The sequence below is a fragment of the Callorhinus ursinus genome, unplaced genomic scaffold (assembly GCF_003265705.2).
Source record: "Callorhinus ursinus isolate GAN/ISIS: 27379988/994484 unplaced genomic scaffold, GSC_fseal_2.0 scaffold15, whole genome shotgun sequence".
NCBI classification, from domain to species: domain Eukaryota; kingdom Metazoa; phylum Chordata; class Mammalia; order Carnivora; family Otariidae; genus Callorhinus; species Callorhinus ursinus.
Genome location: NW_027397077.1, coordinates 46225036 through 46251821, shown reverse-complemented (window position 1 = coordinate 46251821; position 26786 = coordinate 46225036). Strand labels below are relative to the sequence as shown.

The following is a 26786-nucleotide window of genomic DNA, read 5'->3' as shown; positions in this document are numbered from 1 at the left end:
CCTGCGCAGCTGCCACGCAGGGATGAGTGTGAGAGACACTCTGAGATGTGGTTTCCATTCAGCAGTGCACAAGGGCAGTGTGTGTGGGCGATGACAGGTTGGGAGGGGGGGGCAGGTGTGAAATAGATGTGCCTGTGACAGAGCCTGCTGAACACCTTCCCAGCGGCAGACACGGAATTCAGGTGTGTGCCTGGAAGGTGGGCACAGGGTATGTGGCAGCCTCCCGGATAGGCCACCACCATTGAATGGGGATGGGTAGAAGTGCTGTCTGCAAAGGTGGGTCAAATAAGGACATGACTGAACAGCTTCTCCCTGTGGCCAACACAGCAGAGGGGAGAGTATGCTATGAGTACATATTAAGGGGCGATTGCTAATTGGTGTTGGTGGAAAGACACACTGAAATGAGTGTGTGCGCCCATGTGTGTGTATGGTTTACATGTTCACTTATCAGATGGCCTTGAGTGACTCCACTTCTGATGGACACAGAGGAGTATAATGTGTGTGCGTGTGTACGTGGGAGTTGACCTGGGACACTGGCTACTTAGTCACCTCCCGTGAAGTTAACCCCCAAAGATGCAGGCACAGGTGTGCATCTGTGTGAGTGAAGGAGAGGCCTTTGAAGGGTCTCTGCCCGAAGGGGGAGAGTGGTCTTTGCTTGATGGTGGCAGTGAGATGGGCCATTGCCATGGGCCCATAGTGACAGAATCCCAGGGAAAATGACTGGGAGGGGAAAGGGGCCTCATGCTCCTGAGCATGCCCTGGGAAGGGTCAGTTCAACGAGGGTACGTTTTTGCCACCATCAGTCCAGAGATGGGTAAGGACCTAAGTGGTGTGCACAGAAATATGTCCATTGGTATTTGTCTCATGCACTCACACACACCTATGTCTATGTTTGCATAGCTTGAATCCTCTCTGGAAGAGGTGAGATTGAACAAATAAATTATATATTGATTAGTCTGCTATTTCTTTGTGCAACAGCCACACCAGAACTGGCAAGCAAAGTGTGTTAAGACCCATGCCCAGCTGTGGCTAGCCATGGATGACTGTGGGCAGCTTTACTCCTTCTACGTTCCCTCCCACCTCCTCCCTCCCCTACACACTTCGTGATGTACATTATTACCTTCCTCTTGGTGACATATGTGTCTGTTAGTATGTCTCTTTCTTATATACCTTTCTGTAGACACTCTTCAAGAACCCTTGGGCATTGCTTCTCGGACACATCCAGACACACACATGAGTGTAAGTGTGTGTGTGTGTGGTAGGGTGATTGTTCTAGACAATTTCTGTTGTAGCTGACACTTAAGGGTGTGGGGGCCGTGTGGCAGATGCTGCTGGGCAGCTCCGGTATTGGTGTCTGGCAAGGGCTTAGGGAGAGCTGTACTTCAAAGCTGCTGATGAGGGGAAGGGTAGGGGTGCAGCTGATGGTGGAAATCAGAAAAGGATGTTTGGATCAGGAGCAGATTGCAGGGGAGATAAAACATGCAGATTACTAAGGCCTTGTTTTTTCACCCCCTGAGATATAAGCCTGCTTTCTTTATCTCTTTTTCTGAGTTGGGGTCAGATTTTCAATTCTTTGAGGCTGGTCCCCAGATTGTTTTCATGTGCCTTCTTTTTCTCTCCCTCTCTCTGTTGGGAGTGACGAAGTATCAGAAAATTATAGGTGCTAGAGAAAAAAAAAGAAAATCAGGGGTGCCTAGGTGGCACAGTTGGTTAAGCGTCTACCTCTTGGTTTCAGCTCAGGTTGTGATTCTGGGTTGTGACATTGAGCCCTATGTTGGGTTCTGTGCTCAGCATGGAGTCTACTTGAGATTCTCTCCCCTCTCCTGTCTCCCCCCCCACTCGCGCATGTGTGTGTGCGCGCGTGTGCACACTCTCTCAAACTAAATAAATAAATCTTTAAAAAGAAAAAAGAAAATCAGTCACAGAGAAGGTAATTCTGAAATTTTAAATCAGATGGAGTCTCAATTAAGGCAGATTAATTATCAAGTTCAAAAGCAATTATACACAGAATGCTTAGGGTTCAGCTACTATTTTGGTGGGCAAGTTTGAAAATAAGCAACCTCTCGAAATTACCTAAATAATTACCCATTGCCAAGGTTTTTGAAAATATCAAGGTCTATATAAAGAAAAAATAATCATCACAGGGAAAAAGAACTTCAAGAAAATGGAACTATTTACTGGAGAAGGAATGAAAACCCAGATTCCTTTTTTCACACACAGCTTTTCGGCAAGATTATCAAAATCTCTGTTCATTCATATCGGATGGTTGGGAAAGGAAGAGAAGGAGGGAGGGGGGAGAAGGTGGAAGGAAACGGGGGCTTCTCTGCCTGACAGGTGGAGGAGAGACGTTCAGAGAATGGAGAAACTCACCTCATTGTGGAAATGGTAGGGCGTGGTCCCAGTGAACTCACCAGACCTCACTCAGTCCTCTGCACAGAGAGCTTCACTGACTACACAGTATTTGATTTCCAGAGGTGGGAAATCAACAGGACTCCTGGTCGGACTTCCTTTGAGAAGGCTGAGGCAGTTTCCTCAAGATCCACGCTACTGTGGAGGCCTAGAAGGGACTGACTTCTCTCCCACCATACCCCAGTTCAGCTCTGAGAGAGGCAGCTCTCAGGTTTTTGAAGAAGCAATGCAAGTTTGAGCCTCCAGCGGCTAAAATCCCAAGAATTCCTAAAGAAAACCAGTTTGCACTTTTCTAAAGAGGCTGACATAATGTCTTCCCAAACATACCCACTAGAGGCTGGTGTCTGTTGATAAAGGTTTTCACCCAATGGCCCTTTCAAAGATTGGCTGCTCAGGTGACCTGGAGATCTGTAAAATGTTTATATAATTATTACAAACATTTCTTGTCAGTTGACTTTTTTCTTTGTGAACTGTGTTTTTTCCAGGTAAGTTTATCGCATTTGGCTCCCACAATCTTGGGGGTACCACTTCTACAAAACAGGGCTGTTGTATTTGCTGGTATCACATTTAAAACTTACACTACACTTTTCAAACAATGGTCATTTTTGAGGTGAGAAACCAGCTAATTACAGCACTTCTGTTAACTAGCTATTTGACCTTAGGTCCTGAGCTCTCCCTTATTTCACCTATGAAACAAGACGGTTATTTGTTCATTTATTCAAACACCTATTGAGTTCCTATCATTTTTCAGAGACTGTCGAGGCACTGGACACTCCAAGTTGACTCAGACACGAGACACAGTGAGTGAGGAAAGGAGGCCGTAGATGGCCTGTTACAGTTTGAGAGAAAAGTAATTGGTTCAGAAGGCTGTGGTACTAGGTGTGGTGCCTAGCCTAGACGGGGAGTGGCCACGGAGTAATTCTCAGAAGCCGGGGCCGGAAGCAGGAGCAGGAGCTGGGCAGGTGGGCGCAGGTAGCCCTAGGCATTACCTCTTTCTGGTTAAAGGCTTTTTGAGGTTTGGAGGCTGTCCCATGTTTCCACCCATCAGTCCTTGTTTTGTTTTGGATTTTGAAGTCACGTAGAATAACTCTGGTCTTTATCATTCACATAAACCTTTTATTTTAATATATTTGAAGATACTGACCATTGTCTCTCTTGAATGTTCTTTTTTCCTGGCCAAGAATGTCCCAGTTCTCTGTTCTTTGTGAAGGATAATAATACTTAGATTTCGGAAGTCTGCTCACTGGAGCACTGTTCACATAGAGCTTACCTCGTTTGAGACCCCTGCCTCCCTGAGGGCTGTGGAATTTTTGCTTTACAGATGAGGACACTGGGACCCCTGATGGAAAAGCAGCTTACCCAGAGTGGCTCACTCAGGGAAGGCAGAACGCAAACCTGCTTCCCTGGCCCAAGCTCTCTCTACTAGAACATCCTCCTGTGTTTGATTTCAAGACCTGTTTATCTTCATCCACACCTTTTAACTGTGTTAAGCCCCTTTCACTCGGAAGGCTTTCCTTTTGATCAGATGTTGTGTTCATGGTCCCGTGTTGTCCGACCATGCATACATGGCATGCTCAGTCTCCACCATACTCTGGGTGCCGAGTTTAGGGCTTACCACGACTTCATAGGGTGGTTGTGAAGAATCAGTTTCAGATAACGCTTGCAGAGCATTTAGCACACAGCACCAATAGTGTTAGCTCTCATTTTTTATTTATTTTTATTTTTTTTAAATATTTTATTTATTTATTTGAGAGAGCTAGAATGAGAGAGAGAGCACATGAGAGGGGGGAGGGTCAGAGGGAGAAGCAGACTCCCTGCTGAGCAGGGAGCCCGATGTGGGACTCGATCCCGGGACTCCAGGATAATGACCTGAGCCGAAGGCAGTCGCGTAACCAACTGAGCCACCCAGGCGCCCTCTCATTTTTTATTTTAAGCATCGTGAAAATTTTCCATAAACTATTCAGGCCAGGGCACAGTGCATAACAGGGGGAGAACAGGACGTAACTCTTTACTGCATCGTTGAACATTAGTTTTGGAAAAGAAAATTTGGAGGTCATTTCAACCACCTTCCTTATTTTTTGTGATGAGGAGATAGACCCAGAGGTTTTAAGCAACTTTCCAGAAGACACAGAGCAAGTTAGTAATATTTGTGTGACTAAGCTAGCAATTAAGGTGTGAAACTGGCCAATAGTGCTGTCTTCCTCTTCTTAGTGAATGGAGGTAAGAGAGACAGAAAAAAGATACCCTTTAATTTATTGGGTTTTGTTCGTTTGTTTTACAAATTAGGAGAGAGGGATCCAACGCTGGCTGAGTCTGACCTGCAATCTCACATAGTCTTTAAAGACTGTTCTGGAGATCGTATTGCTGAAATACAAATCTCATTCTTAATGCAGTTTTGGAAAATGTTCAGCTTAGGACAGAAGCCTGGGGAACAGAGTGCACACAAGGTCCTTCAAAGCAGGGACTTGTTCTTCACTGCATTTGTGCCCTGAGCACCCAGCACAGTTGTAGCGAAGATGGGTGCTGGTGGCCATTTCTGAGTGAACAAATGCCCAGCAGGTGCTGAGTCAGATGAACCTCACTCTCTCCTGCCCACCTCCCTTGGTCTCTCTTTTGCCCCTGCCATGGGGAGGGCTAAACAGCTTGGCCTTTGTGGAGTAAGAACAGCATCTCACAATCCCCTGGCAGCCCCTGGGTGTCAGGAGTGTCTCCCCACAAGTCCCCACCGGCACCCTTGGGTTCTTTGCTGTTGGAGACATGTCTTTTTTTTTTAAAGATTTTATTTATTTATTTGAGAGAGAGAGACAGAGGTAGTGAGAGAGAGCACGAGTGGGTAGGAGAGGGAGAAGCAGGCTTCTTGCTGAGCAAGGAGCCTGACGTGGGGCTCAATCCCATGACCCTGGGATTATGACCTGGGCCGAAGGCAGACACTTAACCGACGAAGCCACCCAGGTGCCCCTGGAGACGTGTCTTGACCCTGTGGCAGGCTGGCCTTTCCAGCCTCTCCTAACTATCTGGCTTTTATGTCTGTGCAGGAGTGTCCCTGGGCACGTGTGCAGCTGGGTCCGATGAGCCTGGCCCAGAGGGCCTCACCTCCACCTCCTTGCTGGACCTCCTGCCACCCATGGGCCTGGAGCCACTGGACTCAGAGGAGCCCAGTGAGGCCATGGGATTGGGAGCTGGCCTGGGAGCCCCTGGCTCAGGTTTTCCCAGTGAAGAGAGTGAAGAGTCGCGCATTCTGCAGCCACCACAGTACTTCTGGGAAGAGGAGGAGGAGCTGAATGACTCCAGTCTGGACCTGGGACCCACTGCAGGTAGCTCTTCTCACCTAAGAGTAGGTGCTCATTGCAGCAGGGAGTGAGGCTGGCTAGGCAAAATGCCAGAGGACCATTTCCTTGCTCCGATCACATCTCTTGTCTCTTCCCGCCAGCTTTTACCATGCTGCTGCCCGCCTTGTACATGAGCCAAGTCTCTGGGACCCCTAGTATCTTACTGGTCCCAGAGGCTCTTTTCTCTTTAACATTCGCTTCTGTTTAGGGAGCCCACGTTCTGTGCTCATGTAACTCCATATAATGCAACAGCCTGGGAGTGAAACTTTCTCCCCATGTAAACATGCAAAAACTGCTGCTCAGAGCGGTTAAAAGCCTGCCTAAGTTCATACAGACGCTCGTATGCTCAGCCATGATCCAAGCTGAGGCTTCCCAAGGTCTAGGGGTGCTGTTTCCCTGCTGCGCTGTATCGTCCCTGTCGAAGGTTCCTGTGCCCCTCCTGCGGTCTCTCTGACTGCCAATCAAGGCACCTCCCTTCTCTCGGTCACGCCCCAGAGCTGGTTCGTGGGTTTCCAGAGCATGGCTGATGGACCTGTGGAGGCCAGCCACCTGAGGCCTGGGGCCACGCTGGAATGCATGCAGTTAGGGGCTGGATGCAGACGTGGCGGAGCACGCTCGCCATGCTCCTGGCTTCAGCAACTGTGCACGTTCTTGGCCAGCAGGAGCCTGTTTGTAAATGCTGGACCGCCACATGGTGTGTATGCTCACCCGTGCACACAGTGGCAGGCTGTTACAGAATGTAGTTCAAATTTTTCTCTTTAGGGTATATAATATTTTGGATTTATGTCCTCTAATTATGAAAATAATCCCTGGAAATTGTAGAAAATACGAAAAATGCAAAGAAGGAAACAAAAGTCACCCATAATCTCACAACTAAAAGAGAATTACTATTAATAGTTTGGGATACATCCCTGTAGTCACTTATGTGCCAAATTGGAATCATAATGTTTTCACTTAAATATTTTTTTAAGATTTTATTTATTTGACAGAGAGAGACACAGCGAGTGAGGGAACAAAGCAGGGGGAGTGGGAGAGGGAGAAGCAGGCTTCCCTCTGAGCAGGGAGCCCAACGTGGGGCTCGATCCCAGGACCCCGGGATCATGACCTGAGCCGAAGGCAGACGCTTAATGACTGAGCCACCCAGGCGCCCCTCACTTAAAATATTTAATAAATGTATTTCCACATCGTTAAATATTCTTTTTAAACCTGATTTTTGATGGCTACATAGTATTTCATCATGTGGCTCATCATATGTATAAAACCAGCTCCCGGGCGCCTGGGTGGCTTAGTTGTTAGGTGTCTGCCTTCAGCTTGGGTCATGATCCCGGGGTCCTCGGATCGAGTCCCACATCGGGCTCCCTGCTCGGCAGGAGGCCGGCTTCTCCCTCTCCCACTCCCCCTGCTTGCGTTCCTGCTCTCTCTGTCTCTCTCTGTGTCAAATAAATAAATAAAATCTTAAAAACCCAGCTCCCTATTGTTGTTGAATATTTAGGTTGTTTCCAGTTTTAATGTTGCTAAAACTATCATTATGTATTTTTGCACTTCTCTGTTTCCTCATGATAATTTCTAGAATAAAATTGCTAGGTGTAAAGACGTATCAATCGGCATCCCACCCGGAAAAAGAAGACACAACCAAACTAAGATAGTCCAGGGAGGTTTTATTTGTAGAACAAGGAACTTAGAAAGGCATGGGCAGGTGATAGGCCAACCACAGAGGAGTCCAGGGCCTGTGGTAGTGGAGCACTCAGTGCCCCTACACCCAAAGGGACTGAGGGAGGGATGGATGAAAGGAACCAGGAGGGACAGAGAGTGGTGGAAAGCAAGTGATCCTGGCAAGAGCAGTGACCCAGCAGGGGAGAAACCAGGGGAGGAAATATCTGATCCCCTTTCCTCCCATCTTCCAGGATCCCTGTCTCTCTCTCTTCCCCTGCCTCTGTTGAGTCTGGTCGGGAAGCAGGGACATGGCCTGTTGTGGTGACTCTTGGGGTCCATCTCCTGGGGCAGAGGACAGGGTAGAGAAGGGTAGAGAGAGGATCTGGAGGGGATGGAGCACGTCTGCCACAAAGGATAGGAATCTTTCCATAGGCTTTTGTTAAATATTTCCAAATCAGCCTCTAGAAAGGTCTTTCCAGTTTGCATACCCACTGGAGGTGGGATGAATGCCAGGTTGTTGGACCCTTCACCCCACTGCATTTTGTCATTTAGAAATCTTGGTCAACTTGATAAGTAAATTAAAATGGCATTTGATTCCTAGTGAATGTTAGCATATATGTGTGTGTGTGTATATATACATATTCTGACCACTTACAGTCCTTTCCAGTTTGAGGCATAGTATAATGAAGAGCAGGCTCTGGCGTCAGGCAGATTCCAAGGTTTCAGCACCAACAATTAACAGCTATGTGATTTTTGGCAAGGAGCAACCTGAGCCTCAGATTTCCCATCTAGGAAATAGTATCATAGAGTTGTGAGGTTTAAATGCAGTAATTCATTTAATGCACTTAGCACAGCACTTGGTACAACATAAGTACTCTGTATTACCTATTATTACTTTTCCATTTTTTTCTATTGAGGCTTTAATTTTTTCTTACCACTGTACCAATCCTCATATAAAAAGGATACATTCTCTGATATATATAGAAAGCATTTTTCCAGTTTATCAATTACTTTTTTATTTTACCAATTTTTGACATAACATTAATTTTTTACAGACTTGACAGTCTTTCTTTTGAAATGTATGAAATGTTTTTATGTGTTATTCTTTGCTTTATGTTTAGAAAATCCTTTCCCTCCCTGAGATATATGCATCTTTATTTCCTTTATTTTTTTCATCTTAAATTTTTGCATCTAACCCTTTATTCTAGCAGTAATTTACTTTGGTTTGTGGTATAAGATAGGGATTTAGTTCGTTTCCCCCATAAAGCTAGCCTGTTACTGCAGCAGCACAGATACATAGATAAATCTATCCCCTCGTCATGGAAAAGAAGCACTCGACAATTAGATGTACTTGGGTCTTTTTCTGGGCTTTTCTTCTTGTGTAGACTCTTGAGATTCTAGTCTGGGACAAACAGTCGTTCCGAGGGCCTCGGCCAAGAAAGCCATGGCGCTGAGCCTAGGACCTTCCTCAGGATCACAGTGGGATGGCCCTGAGGCTTTAATGAACTCAAATTTTCTCTGCCTCTCCCTTCCCTTTGCCTCCTTTTCCTCTCACTTCGTCTCTCTTCTCCCATTAGCCTCTCTGGGTCTCTTAATGGTGAAAAGAGCTGCCATTCATTGAACATGTGTTCTGGGCACTTTGCATCCATTCCTCTCCTTGTGCCAGCTCTACGGTGTGGTCTGTCTCCTCATCTCTACTAGACGCCCTGAACGACTGTGAGATGGGGACTCAGGTGCCCTGCATGAAAAATGGGCAAGAGCCCCGGAGGAGGGGGTGGAAGGAGGGCTGCTTTTGCCAGGCTCCCTCGTCACTCACCTTCCCGCTGGGCCCTGGCCTTTCCTCGGGTCGGTCTTTTCTCTGTACACCCCCAAGGCAATTTGTGAAAACACAGTACCCACAGGATGAAAGCAAAGCGTCTTAGTACTGCAGAAAATGCTCTTGGTGTTCTGGCCCAGCCTTCCCCTTGGCCTCATCTCCTTCCCTTCTCCTGCTTGCATCGGTTCGTTAGCCTGTTGTCATCCCCACTTGGCAGATGTGGGACTGATGCACAGGGAAGCTAAGTGCTTTAACAAGGTCACACTTGGTATGTGACAGAGCTGGATTGAGAATCAGTGTCTTCTCAGGCCTATTCCCTGAGCCTGTGGTGCCCTTCCTCCTGTCCTGTCTGCCTGGAGCACTCTTCTCAATCCCAAATGCCTGGCAGACTTGTCGTCATCATCCTGCAACACCCAGCTCAGAAGACACAGTTTCTGAGAGGCCTTTTCATCTCTCCCAAGTGGGCAGGACTGCACATGGTTGTGCGGGTGTTGCCCTGTCCAAGGGCACCTTGCCAAGCAGGGGAGTTCGGGCTGAAGTGCATCCTGCACACTACTCACCGGGTCAGGGGCTGGATGGAAGGAGTGCCTTTTTCTAAGTCATCTGCCCGGAGGGGCATCTCTGTGAGCTAGCAGTGGCCCTGACGTGAAGCTAGTTGTTCCTGCTTCTGCACCCTCACAGTACCTTGATAATACGGTGTGAGGCCATAACAGAGGCAGAAAGTGTTCCAGGTGTGAGGCTCATTTGTACGGGGACGTAGCCCAGAGAAGACAGTGTCCTGTGCCTCTGCCCTCTGCTGCTCCTCACCCTAAAAGTCCGAGGCTTCCATCTAGGGTTCTCTGGAAGGAAGGAGGGCATTACCTCTTGGGGTTTGCTCCTCAGGTTGGAGGAGACTCAAGGAACCTTCAAAGGGTCTGCCTGGAGGAGGAGTCTGTCCAGAGGTCAGAGTGACCATGCTAAGTGCCGTTCTAACACACCCCTTGGGGACATGGATATATCTGTTCCCAGGAGCAATGACTGTTGAAAGCCATGCTGTGGATGGGCCTAATCTCAGACCCATTACCTTCCTAGTAATTATGATATTGACCCATATACGAACACCTGGCATGTGCCAGGTGCCATATTAGGTGTTTCAATATATTATCTCATTTAATCTCAACAGAAACAAGTATATATTGTTACTCCCATTTGACCAGTGAACAAACTGAGGCTCCAGGAGTTTGCATAACAGTCTAGCTACTAAGTGTAAGAATCAGGAATCAAACCTGAGTTCTCAGACTCCATAACCTTGGCTCTTTCGATTAGGTTGCCTCTCAGCTCAACGATTTTACTAAGGACTAGCAGTAATGTCTTATATCTTATGTAGTAAATATCACCATCTTTTTCCATAGAATTTTCTCTTTGATAAGCTCATTTGAACTTCACAACCACTCTGTAGGGTCCACAGGCAGGAGTTGTCACTGCTTCACAGATGCTCAAACCCAGGCGCAGAGAGGGTAAGAGCTTTGCCCAAGGCTGCACAGCTTGCTTACGGGTGGAGCTGAGTCTGGAGTCAGTGGCTCCTGAGCGCCTGGGCCTGGCAGCCTGCTGTGGGAGCACAGAGATGGTATGTGTTAGAGAGGAAACCATGTGTCACGAGTACTTTGCTATACGTCTCATTGCGTTTGTTGGACCTAAAAGAGCCAGAGCTGGAGCCTTCCTTCTCCTCCAGTGACAATCCTGAGGTCCCACAGCAAAAATAATCACTTGTCTTTCTGCTTGGCTGGTGACGAGCGGTGTGACCTTGAGCAGGTTCTTTGTCCAATCTTGGCTTCAGTCTCTCCTCTGTAAGTGAGGAATGATAGATCGAAGCCTTTTCCAGCTTTAAAATACTATGGTTTTCTTTTTTTTTTTTTAAAGATTTTATTTATTTATTTGACAGAGAGAGCGAAAGAGCACAGCAGAAGGAGAGGAAGAAGCAGACCCCTTTCCGAGCAGGGAGCCTGATGCGGGACTCGATCCCAGGACCCTGGGATCATGACCTGAGCCGAAGGCAGATGCTTAACCATCTGAGCCACCCAGGCGCCCAAAATATTATGGTTTTCTGACATTTCAGGTGAAAAGAGTGGTCTCAGCCAAATAGGGAGAAAGAAATGGAATGTAGATTGCCGCTCCACCAGCTAGCATCAAGCCAACTTAAGACCTGATCGAGTAATTCAGGCAAGATTGTTAATGATTAAGAACAGTTTCCCAGGTTACCCACTCACCCCAGGGCTGTCTCTCCTGTCACCCTCCACCCTTCCATTCTCCAATATCCTTAATAAAATTCTCTGCATGCAATTTTAATTTTCCTAGTGAACAAACTAATAAGTGTTCTACAAGAAAAGCGATAACTCTTTGGGGTTGGCAAATTCTAGAAACGCAACTCAAACAGGCTCACAGGCCTGTGTGAAAAAGGGGGTGTTGATTGGCTAGTAACTGCAGAACCCAGGCAGGTGGGATCCAGGTGTTGAAACGGGACATCAGCACCTGCCTTGCTCCATCGTGCCTCGCCTTCCCCAGCTGGCTTCTTTCTCAGGCACGTTGTCCCTGTGTGGTGGCTCAGAGAGCCCCCAGTCACTCCAGTGTCATCTCCTTTCACTCAGCAGCCCCAACAGAGAGAGAACTCTGCTTCCCCAGCACTTTTGGGAAAGTCTCAGGATGGAGGCTCGTTTGTTTGCCCTGGGTCATGAACCCACTTACGACCCAATCCTGAGGCCAGAGGGACTGGGTTCTCTGGTCCAGACTGGCTCTCAAGCACCCCTGGAAGCCAGGGGGTAGTGCCCCACAGTCCTGGACCAACAGGAGGGGAGTACATGCCAAGTGATGGTTGGGCATAAAGGAACATTCATGAGTGCTTATATTATTATATAAATCATATTCACATCATTTTTTTTAACCTCACAGCAGCCCAATGAAATCCATAAAAGCAGGCATCATTAGGATCACTGTTTTATAACTAAGGAAACCGGCTCAGAGAGGTTTAAATGTGGCACTAAATCACACAGGTAATGAGTGGCAGAGTGAAATCTCAAATTTGAGATTTCTACTTTAAGATCTGCTACCCCTCCATGTGAAATCATTCATTAGACCCCTTAAATTACTATTGCCTGTGATGAATTTTGTAGAAAGCAGATCATCAAAGCCAGTCTGCTGGGACCTGAAAATGATTCCTATGCATTGATATCGTAACTGCTGTTGAATGATTTGACCTTCTGGGTCACTGCACACACATCAGGCATGTTTGCTAAGAAGGCCAGCTGACAGAAGCACTTGCACCTAGATTCCAAAAAGAAAAAGATCTCTGTACTTTTGTTTTACACTAGTAATAAGTATCATTATGTGAAAATTTGAAAATGCAGAAAAGAAGAAAGTAAAAACCACTCCTAATCCCGTCAGCCAGAATTGGCGAATGTTAACATTTTGGCGTATATCTTTCTGGAAATTTTTCCCATATGGGAAATACGTAAAAGATGCTTTTATAAAAAATGGAATTACAGTGCACAGGTCCTGCTGTTTCACGCACCAGCATCTCTCCAAGTCAGCTAACGGAGCTGTCTGCCCTCAGTTTTAAGGCGGGAGTAGTCTCCCAAGCCTGGCCCAGCTACCACCCCTTCAGTCGGTGGCCTGCTGCCTGAGCGCTGGATGGCCTCCAGTCTTTTGTTCTGTGAGCTGTGCCATGTTGGGAATCCTTGAAACCCGAGTCATTATGAGCATCTTCATTGTTTCCTTAGGGTGCATTTCTAGGAGTGAAATGACAGCTTCAGAATGTTTGTTCTTAAAGCTTTTCATTCATGTTAACCCCCCACCCCCAGTGGGGCCTGATTTCCATTCCTGTCAGTAGCAGATTGAGTACCTGTTTCCTGCACTTATCCAATACTCGGTATTATCTTTAAATAAATACGTATATTGTTAAGTTGGCAGCCCCAAAACTGTATCATTTTGTTTAATTTACATTTCTTTGATGACTACTGAGGTTGACCATTAAAAAGTCATTTTTAATTATACTGAAAGCTTCCCCCCTTGCACCCCTGTTTTATGCAAGTCTGTTGTGAATTTCGTGAGTGTTTTATTGGTTGGATAGCTGGCTTGAGTGTTGCACTCGGGGCAATTTTCAGTGATTTGACATTAAGCAAAAGGGACATTTAAAGTGATCTTCCAAGGCCACTGGCTTGGTGCCTGTCTTAATTTCACGTCTTAAACAGGGGAGTCAGTTCATTAATATTTCAGCGGCTGCCAGGGGTCATCCATGAGATTATGGCTACCCTGGAAGGCAGAAACGAAGTCCAGTGTGACCTTGATGAGCTGGGGAAAGAGACTTACAAAACTGATGAAACATAGGAGAGAGGAGATGCAACACGATCTATTTAGGGGACAAAAGCCAGCCCCCAGAGTGAGATTAAAAGAAAAAGAAAAAGCCTGGAGAATCCAAGTTGTCCAGAGGTCTGGAGCTTCATCAGAGTGGCCCCCTGCTGCCTCCAAGCCGCCAGATCATGTCCAGCGGGGAGTTGCTGTGTTAAATTCAGACCATGCTGCCTGAGTCAAAAAGCCTTACTTTCCAGCTTGCATCAGCTAGCTTCTAGCTCGTGAATCTTGTTCGCTTTTCAGCAATTCACTCAGCAAAAATTTATTGTGTACCTGCCAATTTTGTAACCACTCTTAAAACTGTGGTGAATCCAGAGTTTCCACAAGAGATGAAGAATGACAGGGGGAGGGGGTTGAGAATGAGGGATAATCCCAGTTGTTGAGCCCCAGGCAAAGGAGGCTCAATTGGAGCAACTGAGAAAATATGTAGGTTTTTATCCCCAGGAAGATGCTTCCCAGAAGTTCCTCACTTAAGCAGATAAAACAGAAATGGGTTTAAGTTGTAGAGGAACCACGGCAGTTGGGTTAAGGAATTTGGGGAGGAAAAAAAAGCCACCAACATAGAAAAGCCTCTTTAAGGAGGCATCTTCTTGAAGAGGGCGGCAACCCATCTTACCTAGACTTAGCCATTTCCTATCCAGATGACCTCCCAGGTGCCTTGAGCTAGAACCCCTAGGTCCTTGGAGTCCCATTGCAGGAACACCTGCCTGCAGATTCACCTGCAGTGAGCTCGGGGTGTGGAGTGTGACAGCAGCTTGACTTTAAGAGATGGCCTCAGGGAGAAGAGCATGTTTTCTGGGCGAGGTGATTTGAATGCATCATGTCATTTCACCTCAGCCTCAAGGTCCCAGAGGGGTGGTGGGCGGGCCTAGAGGCTGGTCACCCAGCATTCTAGCCCCTGGCTGCAGAACCTTGAAGCTGAGCCTTGAGTCCTTACCTGTCAACTAGTCTGGTGATTCAAGCCCAGCTTCCAAGAGATGGGCCATGGCCTGCAGTGCAGATGGACAGGGAGGGGTGATGCTCCTGCTGTCAGTTTGCTCCTCCCTGGCGTCTGAAGCCAAGTCTGGGCGTTGGCCTAACTGAGCAGGCATGTCTTCAAAGACTGGCTTTAATCATGTACAAGCCTGAGTTTTAAAACTTTACAGCTGTGATAAGTGTAGTTTCACAATTTAGAGCAAGTGTCCTCCCCTATGTGAGCTTTTCTTTTCCTTATCTGTAAAAGGAAGGCTGTGTCCTTTGGAAGCCTGATTTCCCTCGGACTCTGGGGAAGATGTAGTTTCCAATGAAGGCCACCAGGGGGTACTGCAACTTCACAGAGCTGGCACCCTGTGTTCAGGGAGGGAAGCTGTGGAGGCAGGGGGGAGAGGTTGGCGGAGGTTCCAGGCATTCGTCGGCTGTCTGACCGACAGCAAGGAGACTGAGCTGCCCGTCTCCTGAGTGTCCTTGCAGCATAGCCACTCCCTGACCTTCCATGCTCTGAGGCCAAGCCGGAGCCCCCTCTGGAGGGTCTGAGCTGTGGGGGACCTTTCACCTCTCTTCAGTGTCCCAGCTGTTGCTACCCTCCTGGGGGCAGGGGACAGGCTTTGACCGGCTTTCCTGCTGTCTTGAGCATGTCTCCTGGGCATCGCTGCTTGTTCACACTTGTGTCCAGGTATGGGGTGTGCAGGGAGTGCTCTGCAGGTACACCTTTGTCCCAGACAGGTTTTGGGGTTTGCGGGACCCTCCTGTCCTGACTCTAGATGCTGAAGTAGGTGGGATAGGAAGCAAAGCCTAGGGCACTAAGCAGGACAGGCTCTCCCCGTGTGGAGTCACAGCTGTTGGTGACAGCAGTGGACAGGGCTCAGGACATACCACTGTCACTGCACTGGGAGACCAGGGGCTGGGGCAGCCACCTGCCTTGCCGGGCCCATTGTGCCTTGCCTACTGTGGTGCCATCCTCTCCGGCATCCCTCTCCTTTTCCATCCCCCTGCTTTTCTTTTCTCCCTCCATTGCCAATTCACCCCCTTATCCCCTCTCCAAAATGACTGCTCCAGCTTCCTCTCCCAGGCCAGTGTTGCAAGTCTCTGGAAGCCTGGTCTTCTTTCCTTGGACACCTTAGTGGGAAAAGCACGTTCTTCCCCATCCACTAAGATCATTCACCTCTCACAGCAACTGTGTCCCTTCCTCCTGGAGCCTTTGGAAGCTCCTAGCCCAGGATGACCTGCCCTGTCCCCTGCCATGTTTCACTTCTCTTCTGGTGGCCCTAGCATGTTCACTAGCCAGTACTTAAAGTGATGCATGCTCTCTCCCTCTCTCTAATTCCTTATTTAAAAAACAATTTCAAATTTACAGAAGATTTGCAAGAATAATCCCCATACACCCTTCACTCAGATTCCCTCAGTGTTAACATTTTACCAAATATGTGTATATACTTAGAGACATACAATTTTATTTCTAAACCATTTGACAGTAGGTTATAAACACAGTGTCCCTTTACTTACACTACATACTTCAGTGTATATTTCTTAAGAACAGAGACATTCTCTTACAGAATCACGGTACAGTGACCATCAGGAAATTAACATGGATACAATAGAGTTTGATGACAAACTGTATTCAAACTTGCCACCCCCCCACCCCCCAGTGTCCACTGTAGCAAAAGAAAACAAAATTATTTTTTACAGTTCACTGTCCAGTCCACACTCATGTACTATGTTTGTTTTCATGCCTTATTTGCCACTTTTATTCTGGAAAATTCTTCAGTCTTTCTTTGTCTTTCATGACCTTAACATTTTTGAAGGAGATAGGCTAGACTTTTGTAGACTACCCCTCAATTTTGTCTAGTGTTTCCCCATGATTAGATTCAGGTTCTACATTTTTGGCAGGAATATCACAGAAGTGCTGTTGTATCTTTCTCAGTTCATCAGACCATGGTTCTACTCTTGGACTGAGCATGGTTTCTTTACTTGTTAGTCTACACTCATATTTGGATCTAGTCCCACTACCCACTCTTCTGGCATCCCCGTTTTCATCCCACCTGGGTCTGTCCCCCAGCTACTTAGGTTCTACTTCCCACCACACCTCTGGTTCATAGTCTTTGTCCCCACTGGGTCTCTCATTAAATTCTTGTTCCTGTGTAAGCGACCTTTCTGATACTCAGATCATACCTAGGCTTGTCAGGAAAGCATCGATCCTTTCCTGCCCTGCCCTCTTCCCTGGATTCACTTTGACTTATTTACCACTCAGGTGCTTATCCCGCTCCTCAGCCTGTGGAGCAGACTCCCAAAATGGTGCCATTTTTCCTATTATGATTTTACAATATAAAAATTAAATGATAATAAGAAAGAGGAGGAGGTAGAGGAATACTTAAAATCAATCAGGCATTTGCTGTGTAGTGTGGGCTGTGCCCAGGTTTTATCTCAGTGCATCCTGACCATAGCCCTGGGTGCTAGGTACTGTTGTTATTTTACAGATAAGGAAAAGGAGACACATGGAGGTCAAGTGCATGTCCAAGGTCACACAGTGGCCAAGCAGTGGAACCAAGATCACACAGTAAGAGAGGCAGGAATAACTTTGGATGATGAGAGGTGGTTAAAAAAAAAAGTAGGAAAAAAGTCCTGCTGAGTCTGAGTGCCAGGGTGTGGCATTTAGTGATTTGTCAAGTCTCTGGAGATGACAGGGCTGGATAGGGTAAAGGCTTGGTGGGAGATGTAAATTTGGGAGTCTTTAGCAGAGAGGCAGTAGATAAAGTCTTTGGGATCCGTGAACTCACTGAGAAAGGAATGCAAAAATGATGAGTCAGGGGCTGGCTATCTGGGAGTGATCACAGGTAGGGAGCCTAATGAAGGAGAAGTCTGTGCCATTGGAGGCTATTTTTTCTCCCTAAAGGGACAGGTCCTGGGTTCAGGAGGCAGAAGGTGGCAGGGTTCACCAAAAACACATTGCTCTCTTTTCTGCACTGGGTCAAGCAGGCACTGTATTAGGTGCTGGGAACGTAAGGATGAATAAAATCACCTTGCTCAGCAATCAGAGTTTGTAGTCTCGTAAATCCTATATTATTCTTATTTAGGACAGTAGAAGAGTTGTTGTTTTTAATGCCATTGGTGTGTAAGATACATTTGTCAGAACTATCTCCAAAACGCAGAGTATCAGTGCTAGAAAGATCCTTAGAACTCATATATACAAGCATCCATTTGTCCTATGAAAAACGGAAGCCCAGAGAAACCCAGGGACTGACCATCACTTAGACACGTAAGTTGGTGGCTAAGTCTTCTGGCTGCAGATCCCGCCACCCACAGCATGACCCCTGTTGTTGTCCAGCTTAGTTGAGGGAATTCTGTTGGGAGCCAGGCTATCTCTGGAGGGATAGAGAGCTCAACTTGTAGAAAGTCAGCATCACATTGAGTAGAGGGATTATTTAGTCAGCTTGCCCTCTTGGGAACTCCCCTACCTCAGTGGGATTCTGGTGGAGTGCACCACCATCCACCATATTCCTGGCACATTCTAGGCTTTACTGAACCTATTGGCTAGTTCAAGTACTCTTGAGGGTTTCCCATGCACTTTGCCTCTAGACTTGACCATTTCTGCTACAGGCATGACTGCCCCCACAGTCAGCCAGAGTGCCCCCTTCTTACTGTTAGTCAACCAGTGCACACAGGGTATCAAGTCTACCTTGGGGTCATCTCTTGAACCTGTTCTCTCATCATTCCCAAAGTCATCACCTGTGTTTATCTCTCCCGGAAATTGCAGCAAGCCCGCAACTCTTTTCTCTGCTTTCATTCATCCCCTCTCATCAAATTCTTGCACATTGCTGTCAGGACAATCTTCTAACCATAAGATCTCATGATTGTAAGGGATTGTATATGTCCATTTCCCCAGCATCCATGTGACATGCTATTATATCATCTTCCTGTCAAGTGGCCATCCAGCCCATTTCAATTATGTTTTTATGCATTGCATTTCAATTTTAAACAGAAAGCGCTTATTTCTATTGAAGTAAAATATTTTTATTCTTTTATATACTTGTTTTATGGGTGTAATTTCCTCGAGTCTCTCTGGAGGTGTTAATAAGAAAGGTTTCTAAGTTCCCTTTGTTTACTAGATTAACTCTTCTCTCAGAGATGGGTTGCTTTGCTTTCTCTCCTTCATGCTTCTTCATGAGCCTGGCTTTCCCCTAATGTCCTGTGAATCTTGATCATTCTTTCATGTTTATAAAGGTGATACTAGATTTCTCAGTATTAGAGGCTGGTGTGGGTCTCCGCAGTATTCTGTGTTCTCTGTTCCATGAGGATACCTCTCCCCTGAACACCATGGCTGTTTGCTTTGTGTGGGGAATAGGTAAGCTTCCCTACAGAGTGTGTGCAGGGGATGAGGAGTGGAAGATGTTACCAGTCACTTCTACTCAAAAATAGTATGCTTAACAAAAGAATATTTTAATTATTCATTTAAATATTATAGTGGGTTTTCAATTTTCACTAAGATCATTCAGCTTCTAAAAATTGTACTTTTTCTTATAGGGAGTCAGTTTTTCTTTTTGTAATAATTCTCAGAGCCATATGGATCCGTGTTCTAATTTGAATGCTTATTCTCTAGGCCCATTGCACAGCTTCCCTCTAGAGATTTATTTTCATGACTTCCTCTCATATTTCTTGATTCCATATCTTCTTTGGGTTTCTTGGAGAACTTCCTTAAGTACTTCTCTCAGAATCCGTGGATTGAAAAACCTTCAAGTCTTTGTATATATGAAAATGTCTATTTTGTAATCACACTTGAATGATAGTTTAGTTGGGTATAAAATACTGGCTTCAAAGTACACTTCCCCCAGAATTCTGAATGCATTTTCAATTTCCTTCCTGCAGTCTAGTGTTATGAATTAGAAGCTTGGAGATAATTTGATTATCTCTTTATTATTACTTTATAGTTAACCTGTTTTTTCTCTGAGAGCTTTTAGGGTCTTATCTTGCTCCTTAGAATTCTGAAATATCATGAGGATGAGGCTAGGTGTGAGTCTTTTATCTTTTACCTCAATTATATACCCTTTCAATGTGAAGATTCCCGCTGCTGGGCGTGGGAGATTTTCTTCTTGTTGGTTCTTCATTCTCTCCATTTTAAGCGTTCTTATCTTTTTGGAAATCATGTTAGTTAGATATTAGACCTCTTGCACTCTTTTAACTTTTCTCTCTTGTCCTCTTACTTTTGCTCTGGTGGCTTTTCCTTGACTTTTTTCTTCCAGCTGTTCTATTGAATTTTTATATTTTGACAATTTAATTTCAGTTTCCACAAACTTTTTTTGTTTACTTGATTCTCTTATTAGCCTGTTCTTATTTTAAAGATTTATTTATTTATTTATTTATTATTTATTTATTTATTTGTGAGAGACAGAGAGAGTGAGAGAGAGAGAACACGAGTGGGGTGAGGGGCAGAGGGAGAAGCAGACTCTCTGCTGAGCAGGGAGCCCAATGTGGGGCTCAATCCTGGGACTCCAGGATCATGACCTGAGCCGAAGGCAGACACTTAACCGACTGAGCCACCCAGGTGCCCCATAGCCTGTTCTTATTTTAGGGATGCAATATCTTTGGGTCTCTCTGAGATACTAACTGGAATTTAAAAATTATCTGAATGTTCTATGTTCTGTGTCCTCGCTGCTCCCATAGTTGTTCTTTCTCCTTAATTCTGTTGGGAAGAGAGCCTCCCTTCTCCACTATCTTTCCTAGTGTTTGTCTTGGCTGAGCTGTTATTTGGTCCTTTGATCTCATCTGCTATCCACATTCCCAGAAATTTATTTAAACCTTTAAAACTTGAATTTGACAGTTGAAAAGCCATTCTACCATTTGATAGAAATTTTGAGAGAGGCCCTTAAACTGCCTCTTTCATGTCTAAAGAGTATTTTGAAACAGTCTTTGATGTTTATTTTGCAACAAATGGCAGCCAATTAAAGTTGTTACCTAGAAATAGCTTCTGTGTTTTGAATGAATCTCCAACAGAACAGGCCCATGACTTTGCTATGTTGTTACCCTGAAGACGCCTAGGCTTCACTGAGAAGCCAGAACAAGTCCTGCTGTCCAGGAGGCCTCCTAAATTCTGCACTTCAAGATATGATTCCCAGGAATGGCAGGGAGGATAAAACTCCCCCCTATCACCGCCAACAGCAACCCTGGCCATTTTGGGAGGCTCTGGGCTCAGCCAGTGGACTCTGTTGAGCTCTCCTGACATTTTTTATTTCCCAGCCAGAGCTTAAATCTCAGCAAAAGAGCACAGTTTAGGAACAATTGTCATAATCTCTGTGTCTCGTCTGTCCCTGTGATCAGAAGGTTCTCAGACCTCATTCGAGGGTTTTGCTAAGAGGCCTCCTATTACAACCATTGGGAAAGAGATAAAGGGAACCTTTTCTAGTGAGTTGTCTGGGGTCTTGGCAAACTCCCCAGATGAGGAAACACAAATGCATTATAAGAATGATAGAGATGTTAACTTCTCGTCGTGGACTGTTAACGAGGGCTATCTCCAAGGGGTGCGGTCATACATACTTACTTTCTACTTTATACATTCCTGTACTCATAGAATTTTAGTGGCAGATTTGTGTCATTTTTTTCATCATGAAGGAAACAGGGACTAGCCTGGCCCCTGTCTACCCCACAGTCTGCCCCCCACTCCCACACCATCCAGCCTTATTTCCTACTCCTTTCCAAAAGGACTGGTAATCTGACTCCCCACTGTTCCCCTGTGGGTCTCATGGTTGCTTTATATTATCTGCTCAGTGAATACTGAACAGATCAATGATGGTTGATGAAACTAGCGAATGAGGTTTCTGTCTCTGTCCTTAGACTACGTCTTTCCAGACTTGACTGAGAAGGCGGGTACAATAGAAGACACCAGCCAGGGTCAAGAGGTGCTGAGTCTGCCCTCCCCCTTGCCCAAGATGAACCTGGTGGAGCCACCGTGGCATATGGCTCCTGGAGAGGAGGAAGAAGAGGAAGAGGAGGAGGAGGAAAGGGAAAAGGAGGAGGTAGAGAAGGAAGAAGAAGAGGAAGAAGAGGAGCTGCTGCCTGTGAACGGATCCCAAGAAGAAGTGCAAACTCAGGTCCACAGCTTTTCTCCCACCAGCAGCAGCCAGATGCCAGGGGCTGCCAAACACAGGCATGAAGAATCTGGGGACCAGGCCTCCTCAGATGTGGAGGTGGGGAGCAGCATGGAGCCCAGCCTGTCACCACCTGCAGTCACCCCAAGTACAGTGACCCTGGGGGGTCAGGACTTCATCGGCCAGGAGGCAGGGGGCGCAATGCTACAAGCCGTAGGGCATGGAGTAGAGTTTGAGGCCCCTCAGGAAGCAAGCAAGGAGGCCACTGTGGGAGCAGTGGGGCTGGCTGGCAAGCAAGGGGAGGTGCCATCCTTGGCATCATTCCCTCAAACAGAAGCTCCCAGTGGGGCTGAGAGCCCAGATGAAGACCCCCTTTACCTTGGAGCCTCAGCCTCTTTCCCTGTGGCCCCCCGAGATGTGGAACTGACACCTACCTCTGCTACCTTGGGGCAAGAAGACCTGAGCCAGCAGCCCCAGGAAGGACAGGCTGCCGAAGCCCAGTCCAGAATACCCTGGGATTCTACTCAGGTAAAGTGAGGGCACATGAAGGCCATCTGGCTGCAGCTTTCTCTAAGGAGCCTGGTCATCCCCTGGCTGCACAGTGGGGCTGAGAGGGTCTGCCAGGCTGGGGTGGGAGGCCCCTGTATAGCATGTAGAACCCCAGCAGAACTTTTGGGATGCACACCTCCTCGCCCTGCATGGGTGTTCTCACCACACTTCCATGCAAAGTTCCTGGAAGAGCTCGGCTTCCCTGGCCTGGCCTTGTTCACAGCTACTGCTGCCACCTGGGGCCTTCCCACTGCCTGACCTGTGCCCCCACCCCCATCTCCACCCCACCCCTGTACGTGCGTTGCCCTCTGCTCTCCTCCTCACGCCTGCCCAGCACGCACGCCCAGGCCAGTGCTCACACCTGGGAAGGGACAGAAGGGAAGGGAGGCCCAAATTGCCAGCCTGTGCATCTGGCCTGCAGGCCTGTTTTCGTTTGACCTACGGAACATGAAACCCCTGCAGGGTTGCCACTGAAGGCCTGTAGCTGGGGCAAGCCCTGTCAGGCCCCTCCTCTCATTGAAGACATCCTCTCTGTGGTCCCTGGAGACATCTGGGTTTGTGAGCCTGGCGATGCCACCCTGCAGAGGCTGTCAGCTCCCATCTAGCTGTCATGAACCTGCAGCTGGCCTTCCCCTTCCGGCTTCTCAAAGGGTTTCCATCTGTGCTTTCTCTGGATGCCTTTCCTCGTGCCTTTGTAACTGTCGCCCTTCTTTTTGTTTCACTGTCCAGGTGATCTGCAAAGACTGGAGCAATCTGGCCGGGAAGAACTACATCATTCTGAACATGACGGAGAACATAGACTGTGTGAGTGCCGAGCGAGGTGGGGACCATAGGGAAGGATGGACGTGGGTGGGCCGGCGGAGTGTGGGCAGAGGGACCTCATGGGGCATGGGGAGGGGCTTAGCCTAACCTAGGGGAAGAGCCAGCCCCCACCCTTGTCTAAAACCCATGTTTAAATTCCTAAGGGCTCTTTTATTCTTGCCCTACTCTGTTTAATTTCAAGGAATAGTTTTGTTCTCGTGTGCAATGTCTTATCTCCTGGAGGATATTGAAACAGTCTTTAAACAGTTGCTTTCCTTATTTGTTAGTTTTGGCCTTGGTTTTCTCACATGTCTTTGCTCCTCAGATGTCTGGTGGGTTCTTTCAGAGCTATTTAAGGAGGGCCATCAAAAAGCTGGTTGAAGCTTTGAGCTTGGAGTGGGGTTTGTTAACTGTGGCTTCTCAGGTGGGTGGACTGGCTGGGCTATTTGACAGTTTTTAATGTCAACATTTTTAGGTCCTTCCTCTTGGGCGACTAGATTCTTTGAAAAAGGAACATCTGTCCTACTGGGAGCATAAAGGGCTGGTTGCCAGTGTTCTGGGAGCCAAGGTGGGGATAGGGCTGTTCGCCTCAGTGTTAGAGCAGGTGCGCATGGATAAATTCATTTACTCCCTCTTTGAGTGTGAGCCCCCTCCCACAGTTGTGCCCCGTGTCCTCTGGGTCAGAGGGCCTCTATTTTACCCTCTTTGCAAAATCAATTTTCAGTCTTCTGCCAGGGGACAGGGACATTTGTCAGCTCTACAGTGCTGGGGAGAGGAATTAGGGATCCAGCTGCTTCTTAAACGGCCTTTCAAACAGTTTTCCTATTTTTAGAACCATTTTCATCCTCCCTTCCAAAGGTAACCAGTGCTGCTTATTCGAGAGCATTTTAGTTGGGAGTTTGACAATGTAAGTGTGATTGCTTCTCAGCTTGTCCCATTTTGGCTTAGGATTTGGCTCTTTGGGGCTTGCTAGATTAGGAAATCCTAACTCATCCGTATGCCTCCAGTGCCCAGACTTTGTTGCTCTTGTTTCCTCTTCCATTTTGTTTTGTTTTTGTCTTTGTGGTTTTAGACCTTGAAAAAATTCTTTACTCTCGTTTAGTGGGTTTGGGGAAAAGTGAAAGTCCGTGCGTGTGTTTCATTCAAAAGTGACCCAGGAGGTTGTTTTCTTTTTTCCCATTATAAATAAATAAACAAGTGGATTTTTTTAAACATGATTGATACATTTTAATCTGTTGCAGTGATTATTTATTCTTCTTGATGCTTACATGCCCCATCTCTGGCCAGTGAGAGCCTCTTTGAGTTGGCTTCTAAGTCTTTTTGACCAACCTGTTACTGTTTGATAGCTTCCTTGCTTTCTGGTGTAATAAGGTGTTTGGACTCATCTTGTCCTTTCCTTCCCCCAGACATGAAATCATCATTTCTCCAAGCCCTCATTCCTTTTATTGGGAAATGGTACTTGGAGACCACAGTATGGGTCCTTGAGACTCTTAAATTTTGTATATGCATATTTGAACAATAAAGTCTAAAGATAATGTCTATCTTTTTTCCAAGTAACACATACATATATAAAAATGCTTTCATTCTGCTTCCCCCCCCTTTTTTTTAAAGATTTTATTTATTTGACAGAGAGAGACACAGTGAGAGAGGGAACACAAGCAGTGGGAGAGGGCGAAGCAGGCTTCCCGCTGAGCAGGGAGCCCTGACGCGGGCCTCCATCGCAGGACTATGGGATCATGACCTGGGCGGAAGGCAGACGCCTAACCACTGAGCCACCGAGGCGCCCCGCTGCTTTCCCTGTTTTTGTCTTGTTAGTTTTTCTCATTTACTATTTGACCTCCGCCTAATTAATCATTATTTTTTTTCATGATGGATTTTTTTTTTATCGTGGTAAAAAATCTAACAAAAATTGATCATCTTGACCATTTTTAAGGTATTACAGTGGTGTTGAGTATGTTAACATTGTTATGAAACATATCTCCAGAACTTTTCATCTTGCAAAACTACACTCTGTGCCCATTAATCACTCTCCCAGGCCCCCAGCCACCACCATCCTACTCTCTGTCTCTAGGAATTTGGCTTCTTGCATGTCTTACAAGTGGAATCATACAGTATTTGTTCTTCTGTGACTGCCTTATTTCATTTAGTAGAACATTCTCAAGGTCCATCCATGTTGCAGTGTGTGTCAGAATTTCTTCCTTTTTTAATTCTGAATAATATTCCATGGTATGTATAGACCACATTTTGTGATCTGTTTGTCCATCAATGGATATTCATGTAACTTCCCCATCTTGGCTATTGTGAATAATGCTGCTATGAACGTGAGCCCACCAATATCTCTTTGAGACCCCATTTCAAAACCCGTACACACCCAGAAGTGGAATTGCTGGATCATATAGTACCTCTGTTTTTGATTTTTAAAGAAATCCGTATTGTTTTCCACAGTGACTACACCATTTCACATTCCCACCAGCGGTGGACAAAGGTTCCAGTTTCTCCACATCCTCACCAACAGTTGTTTTCTATTTTGTGTGTGTGTGTGTGTGTGTGTGTGTGTGTGTGTGTGTGTTGTTTTTTAAAGATTTTATTTATTTGAGAGAGAGACAGTATGGGAGGTGGGGGGGCGGTGGGGGGGAGGGAGAAGCAGGCTCCCCACTGAGCAGACCCTGGGATCATGATCTGAGCTGAAGGTGGCTGCTTAACTGACTCAGCCACTCAGGCACCCCTGTTTTCTGTTTTTTTTTTTTTAATAGTGGTCATCCTAATGGGTATGAAGCAGAATCTCATTATGGGTTTGATTTTCATTTCTCTGATGATTAGTGATGTTGAGCACTAGTCATTATTATTAACAGTCAGTGATTATTTTGCTTTATCAATATATTCGTTTCTTTGCTTACACATCTTTTCACATCCCCATTCCTTTCTTGTGAATTTAATTGCCTTCTTCCTGAAATATACCCCTTAGCAGCTCTTTCTACAAGGATATATCTGTATCAGCCCTTATTAGTATAAAGAATGTCTTTAATTTTCTCATGTTCTTTTTTTTGTAGCTTTTTGTTTTGATATAATTTCAGAAGACTGGTACAAAGAAATCCTGTGTATCTTTCAGCCAGAATCACCAGCTCTTAGCATTTTCCAAACCATCTGAGAGTAAGTTGAGACACATTCGAGATATAGTTAGGTTTATTTGTTTCTGTTTGTATTCAGTTTTGGATTTTTTCCCCCTCACCCTTGTTGATTTAGTTGTATTTTTGAGCATGTAAAACACTACTATGGCTCTAAGTATCTAAATGACACAAAAATGTATGCTTAAAGAAACACCCCTCTCCCCCATCATACCTCTTGCCCTCCATTCCCACCCACTCCCGCTAGGTGACCAATCTCATTAGTTTCCGGTTATCCTTCTGGGTTTCTTTTTATAAAAATAAGCAGATAGATAGATAGTTTCTTGCAGGAGGGGTAGCATACTATTTATATTTTTATTAGTTTGCTAGGGCTGCCATAACAAAGTACCACACTGGGTAGCTTAAAAACAAATTTATTCCCTCACTGTTTAGAAGGCTGGAAGTCCAAGATCACGGTGTCCGGAGGATTAATTTCTCCTGAAGCCTCTCTCCTTGGTTTGCAGATGGCCATCTTCCCTCTGTGTTTTCACATCATTGTCCCTCTGTGCTTGACTGTGTCCTTAATCTCCTCCTCTTGTAAGGACCCCATCAGATTGGATAGGGTCACCCTAACGACCTCATTTTAACTTAATTGCCTCTTGAAAGACCCTGTCTCCAAATACAGTCA

General features: G+C 46.2%; 1 protein-coding gene across 2 annotated transcripts in view; it reads left to right on the top strand.

Annotated features, from left to right (window-relative positions):
• PODXL2 (podocalyxin like 2) overlaps positions 1–26786 on the top strand; it is a 35651-nt gene that overhangs the window by 833 nt on the left and 8032 nt on the right. The window contains exons 2-4 of one of the 2 annotated variants that reach the window (XM_025885491.2): positions 5445–5723; positions 21391–22172; positions 22923–22997. In XM_025885491.2, the coding sequence (XP_025741276.1) occupies positions 5445–5723; positions 21391–22172; positions 22923–22997 (1136 nt within the window). The remainder of the gene's footprint in view (positions 1–5444; positions 5724–21390; positions 22173–22922; positions 22998–26786) is intronic. The other variant, XM_073901791.1, reaches the window with a different exon arrangement.